At 45.3% G+C, this 12,136-nt stretch overlaps 1 protein-coding gene across 4 annotated transcripts in view; it reads right to left on the bottom strand.

The window, feature by feature from the left end:
• samd11 (sterile alpha motif domain containing 11) overlaps positions 1–12,136 on the bottom strand; it is a 57,930-nt gene that overhangs the window by 27,234 nt on the left and 18,560 nt on the right. For all 4 annotated transcript variants that reach the window (XM_058083217.1, XM_058083216.1, XM_058083214.1 and 1 more), the window contains one exon: positions 6,604–6,779. In XM_058083217.1, the coding sequence (XP_057939200.1) occupies positions 6,604–6,779 (176 nt within the window). The remainder of the gene's footprint in view (positions 1–6,603; positions 6,780–12,136) is intronic.

Here is a 12,136-nt window from a genome sequence, read left to right on the forward strand (position 1 = left end):
GGTCTCATCCCCACTCATCTTCCATGCTGAGATGCATTACCCAACATATTCACAACTTATAAGTAGTTTAACAGCTTAAAACCTCATTATGCCGCTTCTTAAACCAGACCCGCATCCCATTAAACACTAAGGAAATTGAAAAACAAATATTATAATTAGTTCAAATACCTAACTGTAAAAATGGTGACATAATGTGATTAGCCAATCATGTTATTCATGTGATGCACAGAAAATAACTAAAACACATACATAGCTGTGAATGAATATTACTTTTGTCATTGGAGGTACACTACAGTAAACCTCGGATATATCGGACTCGGATATATCGGAAATTCGCTCACAACGGACAGATAAAAAAGAACCAATTTTCGGACAAAATCTCCAGTCCCGTTCCAATGCATTTCCATTAAATTTCCCTCGCATATATCGGATGGCCACATCGTGGCGCTCCGATTCGCCGAATCGTGACAGGCCGCTATACGACGTCATTTGCAGCGTTTGCAGCGTTGCCTGCGCGTCCAGGTACATTGGAAACATAGTCAAGGAAGTGCCTTTTCATAACGGATAAAATCCGATTTACGGATATACCGGATATAAATCCGATATATGCGTGAAACGGACATTTTCCGGTATACGCATATAACGGATTTCACTTATATCGGACAAAACCAGTGGGAACAATTGAATCCGATATATCCGAGGTTTACTGTATTAACTATATTATACTGTAAGACAAGTTGGGACGATAATTCATTTGTTGATGAACAATAATGGCTTCCAAGAAGGGAGCTCTGACGTTGCATGATCTAGATCTAGATCAGTGTGAGACAGGTCTCCCTCGGGGCTGCCGACTTTCAGGAAAGGTAAAATAAAGAAAACGCCTGCTAAGCTAACGTCAGCTAAAGGAATCCAACACTAGTGGACCAGCCAGGACCAGCCATCTCCCATATCATGTTAGCACTAGCGTGTGCGGTGCTGGCTGAAACTTTGCAATGAACACACAATGATTGCACAGCTGTGGGGGGGCGCACTCATGCAATAAAAGTCTATTATTCCTCATCCTTACTTTAAAATCAAAACCCACAAAGGGGAGCAAAAAGGAAGGGGGGGTACCTTTCAAAGTTGGCTGGAATGGCCCAATTCCCCACCAATTACCTCTTTCCTCGCCAGCAGACCCACGCAAGTGTGTCATGGGGGTATTTCATTTGCAATCTGATTACCATCCTGATCGCATTAAATGCCATAATGATGGGAAATAGCCGCTTAGCATTCAGGGGGAGTGTAGGAGCCGTGTAGTGGAAATGTAGTCACACTTAATGGCAAACAGCTTGTGGCAGTGCAGCCTTGACTTTTTTAAGCTGACATTCCACAAAAAAGCTTACTTTATACATTCATTATTGTCTCGGGTTATCACTCAAATAAAGCTTAAAACGGCCGTTTTTGTATTGCAATCTTGATTTTGAGCATCCTTACATGTCACACAGAATCCCGTGCCTTGATTGAAAGCAGAACAATCTCTGAAGGGGGTCTGCTGTGACTCGGCAAAGCGGCAGTTTATGGGACAGAAGCGGTGAATGGTGCTTAGCTGCCACCGCTATGACGATGCCACACTGTTTGCGGCTGCTGGATTTGGGTTTTTACAGCCTCATGATTACAGGCTGCCGCCGTAATGTCAGGCTGCGGGCCGCCAGGCTGTTCTCCACACGCTAACAGAAAAGATCATGGCCGGCGTTGACGGCCTAATGCTGGCCTCCACGGCCATTCTTCAGCGACACAGACGCGATGACTCAGAAACCAGTCAGACCGTCACCTAAGCAAAGAGACACTTGATTGGCCGGCAAAATGCAAACGCTTTGCACTAATTATAGACTTCTTTTGGGGATGTTGGCGTTAAAATTAGAAGCCGTCCGCGTCTGGGAGAGCAAGGATTTTGTTGACGGTGAATATTAGATGCGGAAGAGACGTTTTTAAGTGCTTTAAGTCATATCATGTCAACAAGAAATGGTAAAAAAAAACTTTGAGGAGCCAAACCCGCTAGCAGGTAGCTGTGCTGAAATGCCCCCTCAGTCCATCACTCAAAGTGGCCATGATAATAATAGCAAACCTTTCCCACAGAGGTAGAAGGGTTATTATCCCACAGCTACTCATTCGCGCTAAGCCGTCGACGGCAAGGACATTGTTACTTGGGTAATTAGCACACTTTTCCTGAGTTGCCCCACCTAATGAGGCGCCGAGGACAGCCCCCATTCACCTCTGCCCTCCCCTCCTTGTTCCCTTCAGTGGGTGGCAGCAAGGTCACCCCAAAGTCCTGCTAGACGAAGAGGCAGCTGGAGTTTAAAACCCAGTCACCTGAGTCAGCGCTGCTGAAGCCTAAGATAGGAAGGACGGGAGTCGGGTAAGGATGGCGTGTGGGGGTGTTATTAGTGGTCACTAAGAAGGACACAGGCCGTCATTTTATCCTGAGCTCATCTCCTAACTGGCCAACTCCGTCCTTTCATCCTGAAGCACAGCAGAGACACACTGACCCAGACCTGATTTATGGCTCTTCAGGGCTCTACGTTAAAAACAAAAATTACTTGCCCATGGGGAATCCTTAAGGTGAGAACTACTTGCCCGAACTTGCCCCATGTAAAATGAAAAGTGCCATAATGATATCATATATCAATATATGCTGATAATTCATCAGATAATAGTACTGATGCATTGTATTTGGAGGATGTATGTTAAATACATCTCCACAATTTTCAGACATGCTACCTTACACATCGTAGTCGTAGTAAGCAGTGATATTTATAAGTTGTGCACCACAATGAAACATTGAATAGACACATTTGTGTACTAGTAAAGTGTTTTTAATCCAGAAAAAAATGCTCAATGGTCAAACAATAATTTGTGAAGCAAAGGTGAGAAAAATACACAGAGAAATTGAACCGCTAGATTTTGCAGCTTGTGCAAAATCAGCACTTGGTATTGGATCTAATGGGTGGTGTTTCATTGTGACCACTTCAAATTGTCACAGCAATGTGATTCACTCACCTGTGCCATCATTTGATTTGCTGCCGCTAATAAAATACTTGTTTAGGAGGCACTGGTTCATCACTTTTTGCTGTTTTCCTTCAGAATTAGACGATGTTGGCAGGGAAGCCATGATAGATGTTTTCCTAGTAAAACGATCGCTGATTGGTTGATCGCGAACAAGAACGGGTGTGGGTAAAACGCGGATTGTGGATTACGGACCGCGGTCTAAATAAACGATTCTGATTGGTCCATTTCAAGATTTGCAAGGATTGGTTTGCAAATTACCACCGGAATTACGCAGTCCATGTTTTACCAACACCCAACAAGAACCGCTTAAAAAAAACTCTTGCCAGTACGGCATGCTAAAGTGCACTTGCCCGACGGGAATATTAATGATTGGATTTACTTGCCCGAATTTTGTTTGAACTTGCCCCGGGCCATCGGTACATCGTTATTGTCGAGCCCTGCTCTTAATAAGTCCGTAAACTACTATTCAGAACAGTCCAGGCAACAGGAAAGGACTCGGTCTAAACACCCAACGGTGAGGCCTTGCCGATGCTGGAGGTCACTGTGTGAGCTGGCAGGTGCTGGCGGCTCAGGCAACCAGACGCCATGTCTCACAGCGCCACTGGCAAAGTGCTGACAGAAGGACCGCAGGGATGCGAAGGTGGATGACAAGGAGTGAGAGAAGAGAGAGAAGCAGGTCAAGAGTGGGATGACGTGGTGGTTTTGGTGATGGACTAGAGGTGCATCCTCCTCCAGAGTATATTAACATACTACAGCGCTATGCAGTAATTAGCATATTCGGATGTCTGCAGACAACGGGTCGGTGGGAAGATCTTCTGTATCTCGGGCTGGTATGTCCGAGGGCTCATGAATGAAAAAGCCTTTTGACCAATTCCGGTGCAGTTCCAGAAATGTTAGTTAATGTACACTGTCCCTGTCAAAGGAACCAACAAAGAAATGAATAATTTTAAAAAGTTTATTACGACTTTTTACTCTATTCGCTATATTGTATGCATTTTTTCATAAATGAAGCTGATGGAGTACCACGTGGTTAGTTCAGGGTAGGGCTGTACACACGCAGATGGTTGCTAGGTTAGCACCCAAACTCTTAGTCTGCAGTTTTTCATGAAAGTCGAAATGAACTTTAACAAAACGTTGTCCATTGAGCAATCATTCAATCTGATTGCTCATCTGAGCAATCATTCAATCTGATTGCTCATTGGCCGACGTTTTGTTAAAGTTCATTTCGACTTTCGTTCAATCATTCAATCTGATTGCTCAAAGCTGATCGCTATAGACGGCACCACCCCTTTACATCTTATCCGCTTGTAATTCCAAAGTTTTGTCAGATTTTTTACAATGATTTTTTGCTATTATTATTTTCTATTACAACTTAGGGCAAGGTAAGAACCCTCCTTAAAGTAGATCTAACATCAGGTTACGCTACCAAACCATATTTTGGCTAAATGCTTGACACAGAATCTAGATGAAGATTGTCACATACAAGTGTGTGCAATGCGTGGCAGCCGCCAGCCCTGCTGACACACACACACACACACATACAGGCGCCCTGTATTTTTCACATCCATTGGCCAAATCCAATTTGTTAAGACCCTTCTGCGACTCACTTACGAAGCCTCGGTCAATGGAAATCGCATTTCTGTGATTGGACATCCCATTATCCCTTTCGTCCAGACCTGCATCGGCGGATAAAGCGGGGCTGAGACGGATGCCCTGGACAGACCGGAGCTGTGGCTCCAGCGAGTCCGTCGCCTTTCAAAGGGTAAAAGCCTGACATATTAGTCATAAGTGTTCTTTAAATTCATTATCATCTTAACACGCCAGCGGCGCAAGTGTCAGGGGGATGGGAAGCCTTCTTAAATGAGGTTAGTGGATCCATTTAAAGCGTCACAGTTGGTGTGCTGTCCGCTGTGTCACACGCAAGTCTCGAGACACGAAAAACATCCTCTTCCCTGATGAGGTTGCACAAGCTGCTAATAATACAGCTGGGGGTGACTTTCTGAAGTTATGACATGAATGGCCGCTGTATTCCATTAGGCCATCATCCATTCTCAGAATCACACAAATGTGTTCATTCAACTGAGCGCAAATCCATGTGACGCATATTCTAAAAGTCAGTAACGTAAACAGTCTAGTTATGGATGGTTTTTTAAGTCATGGCCTCCACAACAACAAAGGACACACTGGCCTTTTGACTCACCCCGATGACATGACCTCTCTGTGACCCTCGCAGTGCCACCTTAAAGTGTCTTCATGCATGTGCTGATTCACGCTGTTGGATTATCATGAATAAAACATATTTCGTTCTATTTGGGATAATAATTCCTGCAGTCCTGCTTTGAAGAAGCATATTCTAGCCTAATTTACTCTGTTTGTATTAATTAATCACTATGTGCTCAGATCCTCCATCTTGTCAACTGGGCTGGAACAATAGATGTCCGTCAGGATGAGCGTAGCCTCCAATGCTCCTCCATCCATCCATCCATCCATCCATCATCCATTCATCCATCATCCATCATCCAACCATCATCCACCCATCCATCCATTTCATGATCCATCCAACCATCCATCCTTCCATCCATCCATCCATCCATCCATCCATCATCCATTCATCCATCATCCATCATCCAACCATCATCCACCCATCCATCCATTTCATGATCCATCCAACCATCCATCCTTCCATCCATCCATCCATCCATCCATCCATCATCCATTCATCCATCATCCATCATCCAACCATCATCCACCCATCCATCCATTTCATGATCCATCCAACCATCCATCCTTCCATCCATCCATCCATCCATCATCCATTCATCCATCATCCATCCATCCATCCATCCAACCATCATCCACCCATCCATCCATTTCACGATCCATCCAACCATCCATCCTTCCATCCATCCATCCATCCATCCAACCATCATCCACCCATCCATCCATTTCATGATCCATCCAACCATCCAACCATCCAACCATCCATCCATCCTTCCATCTTTCCTTCCATCCATCCATCATCCATCCATCCATCCATCCATCCATCCTTCCATCCATCCATCCATCCATCCATCCATCCATCCATTTCCTAGGCCGCTTATCCACAACCATTCTTATGGACAATTTGGAGTGGCCAATGAAGCTAACATGTTTTTCGGAATGGGGGAGGAAAGCGGAGTACCCGGAGAAAAGCCACGCACAGGGAGAACATGCAAACTCCACACAGAGATGCCAAGCAGAGATTTGAACGCAGGTCTTCCCGATCTCCTGACTGTGTGGCCTATTTGCTAACCACTCCCCCACCGTGTGGTCCAATGCTCGTCCTTTTCACACTTTTTCAGTACAAAAGTGCAATAACGTGACAAAGCCCTGCTGACTAATGTATTGACTAAGCGCTCAACAGCGTGAAAAATGCCTCAATGAGTTGATATAACGTCAAGACGCATGTACACAATGGGTGCAACAAGAATGACAACAAGCCATAACTATATAAATATATTATTGAAGTTTTCCCTTGCAAAGCTAATTAGCCACAAATCAAACATGACATGGTCTTACCTCTTTCTGACTATACTGTAATGCAGCTCGTCCTCCTGCTTGATGTGGCTATGATCCCCACTGGCTCGCTCGCTACCTTCACTGTCGTCACTGCTGAAGATGGAGGCCAGCTCCTTCTTGGGCACTCGGTTGGGAGGCAATGGGATGGTACGCTTCTCAGCCAGGCGGCCACGGTTCTGCGTAAGCAAGAAGAAAGCACTTTATGAATTCAGCTTTTCAACCATGTCAAGACTTGGCTGTAATAGGATGATTTAATTTGATTCGGTGATGATTACATATAGAACACTTTCCCTTTGACTAGACTTCCTTTTGCTATTGCAGGAATCAAACATAGCACAGATTATACTCACTGGTAACAACATTAGATACACCTGGACAATCTTTTCATATCCACAACAAGAGGCACATCAAAAATTCAGCTGTTACACAGGATGATTTTTGTTTCATTGACAGTATCATAAGGATAATCATTAAACAATATGTTTATTATTATGGTTGTATTTTACAGTATGTAGAACTGCACTGCATCATACAACCATTTAACACAATAAATGTGCCTGACGGTGTGGAAAAACCTGCCTATGAGGTTTTGGTGACGTGTTTGCCTGTCAGATAATTTACCACTGCGCCGGTGCGCTTCGCCTGCGCCGAGAATAGAATAGGTCAGAGAAGGCCAGTTTTCAGGGTACCTTTGGCGCACTGTTTTGTCACAAAATTGTCACTGTGCCAACCTGAAAATGTGGACACCTCTCTCTGGTGCGCCGCCACACCCATCTTGGCGCAGCCCAGTTTACCAGATCACCAAATTGGCTGCGCACAGTGTTGTGCTGGACGAAATTACAACCGCACGGGGTGCGCCACCTTGTCCCAAAAGTTTTGAAGATGAAATCATCTTTTAAAAATAGTTTTACAAAGCTGACATTCCTTGTCACTGTTATGTTTGTAAATTGTGTAGTGGAAAGGCAGCCATCAGTAAGAGCGGCATGGCAGGGCAAACAAGAAGAGTCTGGACCTTGGGACATTCGGAATGAAGCGGTGAATGGGTGACCACAGATTGGAAACTTGAATGGAGAAATAAGGGATTGAATACGGTTAAGAGACTAGAAATCAAGGTTAGCACTAGAACAGAACAATAGCCACGTTTACATGAGGAGTTTTTCTCTTTCCGAATGGAATCTTTCCAAATGACCTTTCCGAAAACAATGGTATCCATGGAAGGGAATATTCCAATCTCTTGTCTACATGCGCCGCATAATCAACCACAATAGTCAATGGGGCATGCGCAGTAAAACGTAAACATCAACATCACGTGATACCGACTTCCTCGAGTTTTTCTTTAATTTGGTGGAATAACTCCGTATTGCCAGTTTTTCCTTCGTCCAGTCTTGAAATTAGTTTGAGTCAAAAACAAACTTTCCGCAACAGTCCAGTGCCGATTGCTCGCCTCCATTTTTTTAAATCGAAGAACATCTCGAGCTGCGTGTTACATCATATCTCAGCATTCGCTGAAAGAACGCACCCGGGAATAGGAAAAGAGTTCAATAAGTAAAGTTCAATCTTGCTATATAATTAAGCTTGGCACATCTTTTATATAGATATATATTTTATTTTTTAATAAAACTGGACTTGTGAATGGCGAATAGAAGGGTTTAGATTCTGTTCCACAGATGGCGGTAATGCACACGAAAGCTGCTTGCCAACCGCCAATAAACAACAGAAGAAGAAAAACACGAGGAAGAAGAACGCACCCTGACAACTTTCCGATTGAGCGGGTACAAGATACCTCAATCGGATTGGGGAAAGGAATATTCCACCCCTGTGAATCCCATTATATATTCATTTGGATTGGCACTTTTTTTTCTTAATGAGGTGTATACAAAGGTTACATTCTTTTCATCCGTTTGAGCAAATAACCCGAATGGAATTGGAATATTTGGGTCCATGTAAACGTGGCTACTGATACAATATGGCGAGAGGACCCTCCACAAGAGGAAGGTGTGGAGCGGGAGAACGGACAACCTAAGTAAATCCTTCCCTCGTCTTTCGCTCCCTCTCCATCTCCGCTCCGTACTCTGGGATGCCTTCCAGCTATCCCTTCCACAACACGCAAGCCCGCTCTTCACCGCCACTCTCTCCCCCACCCGTCCCCCCCTCCTTGCCTCACTCCTTGCACCCCAGGAGGCGCTGCAGCGTGAGTGGCAGCCAGGCAGGCAAAGGGAGGAGGGAGATGGAGGCTCCTAGCCAAGAGGCAAACAGGTGCAGCCCCTCCGGAGTCTCTCGAATGGCAAACATTAAACAGAGTTAGGGAGGGAGGGAGGGGGGACTGGAAAACATCCCCCAGGATGAGCAGGCCACAAACTTCTGCCATATTTCTCTCTTTCCTATTCCTTCATTGGCCTCAGCTGAAAGGCTCTTTGGCCTCTATCGTCTCTGCTTTCCACCAGCAGTGATCCTGTGTTGGAGGACAGCTAGACTACTTTGTGGGTGGAGTTGCTGGTTAATGCTGGGTCGGAGGGGGGTGCGTCAACATCGCATCAAGCACAGCCGACCAAGACGCTCTCACATCGGTTAGACACACATGCAAATTTTCCAGGTCCAAGTCCCTTTATTGCTGTTGTTAAAAGGGAAGCACACATGTGCCCCGCTCCCCCACACACGCACCCGCCCAAACAAACCCACACCTGTTCCACAATTTCTCTTTCCCCTCCAAAGCGGGGGATTTTACTTGGAGCATGGAAGCAGTATAGCATATACAAGAATAGCCGTCTGAGCACACTTGTGACTAAGACTGCATATGTGAGCGTGTAGACAAGCACCCCCATTGGCCGTAACATACCCGGATCTGACAGTCCCCGCTACTCTCCTCTCTCTACACCCCGACACCCCAACAACAACCTTCACCCAGCACACCCACGCCCTTCTCCCGGAAAGCCCCGATCCTTTCTTCACTGGCACTGATGCAGAACTGGGGGTGAGCTCCCACTGCTTCCGGCAACACTTCCGCGGGGGGGGGGTCTCTCTCCGTGTGCTAAAAGCCTGAACACTTGGTCATGCACACGCACACACCAATACCACACACGCACTAATACCACTGTGTGTGTGTGTGTGTGCGTGCTGAGGCAACCTTACTGTGTGTGGTCAGCCTCCGTTTAGACGTGGAAAAAATTCTCTCATAAAAGTCCCACTAAAAGCACCACTATGAATATCGCCTCCCACGCTTTCTCTCTGACAAGAAAAGCAGCCAACAAAAATATCTGGGCTTCAAATTTAGACATTAAAAGAAAGAAAATTCACATCCATGTACTTCCACTGTTACTGGGCAGGAGCACAACTTGATTCCAAGGTTTCACACCAGCAACCAATGCAGCAGGTGAACTTCTTATCTCCAACAACAGCAGTACAGTACCAGTACCAGTACTGGTTCATAGCCAGCTCATTTCTACTTTTGCAAATCAACACCTTCTTCACTTCTTCCTTACAATTGAAGCATTAGGATTAGAAACAGCGTTTAATTGTGAAGGGAGAGCAATGCTTAAACGTGCCAATGTAGTTTTTGTACACATTTGACTTCACTGATGCAAAATCCGCTCAAGGAGATTTGGAGGGCAAGGAATGAGATGACAGAAACCGAGAGGAATAAGTTTAATCATGTAAAAAAACATGTAGTCTGCGAGGGCAACAACACGTTAGAATGTCAGCTACATAGCATAACTACATAGGTTTCCCATAATGCATTTCATTGATGCCTGCATTGCCGCCCCCCCCCCCCCCAAAAAAAAAACTTTGAAGAAAAATTGCAAAATCGGCCGGGTTGCAAATACTGAATTACAATATGCGGGGGGGCACTCCATTTATATATTTCAAGCTCTTTTGACTGGGGAACTTGTCGTTAGCATTTCCCAACATAATGCATCACTATGGCAAGCAAGGCTGTTCATTCAAGCAGCGATTATAAGGCAATCAGTCTCTCTAAATCTATTTCTGACCCTTAAACGTGGTGGAAAAGACGAATAATACGCTTGTTTTTTTTCTACATTTCTTTCCTCACTCCTTGCGTTATTTCCTGTAAGGTGGCCTGCTGCTGGATCTGAGCAGCATTAGCAAGCTCACACCCTCCCACACACACACACACACACACTGTGGTAGCCGGCCGTGACATTCCTGCAGCTGCGGCGCTCTCTCCCCCTCGCACGTGCCCCCCCAGCAAACTCCCTAGGAGAAGAATGCCTAATGAGTCACGCGCCTGTCTGCCGTTACCTCGCCGTGTGTGCGTGCGTGTGTGGAGGCGGGATGGAGGTCCAAGTTGGCGCGAGCACTTTGGGGAAGGGGAAGGCTGGGAGGAGGGTGAGGAGATGACAGGGAAGGAGAGCGGAGGGAAAAAAAGTGTGCACGAGGCATGAGGGTGGGGTGAAGCGGTCATGACCACGCTCTGAGAGAAGGCCAAAACAAACAGCGTGTCCTCTGTGTGCGATCCTGAGGCCGACTTCATCACGACATGCAAATTCTTATTTTGTTTAGTCTAACTCCCTCACGAAAACCGCAGTGCCATTTTCACAGGTGTGCGCCTGGTTTGGTGATTAGCCGCTAGTGGGTTAGCCTGAGATGACTCAGTATGTAAACATGACTAGCGTAACCCGATTAACGGCCAATAACCAGATTAAAGTAGTCGTTTCATTAAAGTGTTACAAGGTTTGCAGTAACAACATTTCCACCGACAGTATCATATAGACGATATGATGTGCTTGATAACGTCAGCAAGTCGTCTGGATAAAATACATGATTAGTGGCGCATGTACGTGACAAGAACACAGGAGGAGGACGAGACGAGGACAAAAACACTATTGATAACTCCGTTGTTTTGTTGCTGTCATCCCAAAGTGGCTGTTTTCCCCCATCCTGCCGTGACACAGTTTGTTTACAAAAACACATTAATTAGCATCCACCGCACAGTTTGTGACCTTTGTGACGCGTGAGCAGAATCCAAATTTGGCAAATACATCGTGGCCGTGACAAAAATGACAGCCCTGACTGCCAACGCGACTTTGCTATTATACTATTATACTATTCCATGCGACTTTGGGGGAAACACCCCAATGCTAAACTATGTCTGCTCATATAGACTTCCATAGTATTATATATCACGAGAATTCTTTATGTTGCCACAATGAGGAGGTCTTTCTTTTGGGATTATGGACTGTGGTTAACTAAAAATGTTTTTTCTCTTTCCGAATGACCTTTCCGAAACAATGGTATCCATGGAAAGGAATATTCCAATCTCTTGTCTACATGCGCTGCTATAATCAAACAGAATAGTCAATAGGGCATGCCCAGTAAAACGTAAACATCAACATCACGTGATACCGACTTCCCCGAGTTTTTCTTTCACTTGTTGGAATAACTCCGTATTGCCAGTTTTTCCTTCGTCCAGTATGGAAATTTAGTTTGGATCAAAAACAAACTTTCCGCAGCAGTCCAGTGCCGATTGCTGGCCTCCATTTTTAAAACTAAAGAACGTCTGGAGCTGCGTGTTACG

This window comes from Doryrhamphus excisus, chromosome 10 (assembly GCF_030265055.1).
Source record: "Doryrhamphus excisus isolate RoL2022-K1 chromosome 10, RoL_Dexc_1.0, whole genome shotgun sequence".
Lineage (NCBI taxonomy): Eukaryota > Metazoa > Chordata > Actinopteri > Syngnathiformes > Syngnathidae > Doryrhamphus > Doryrhamphus excisus.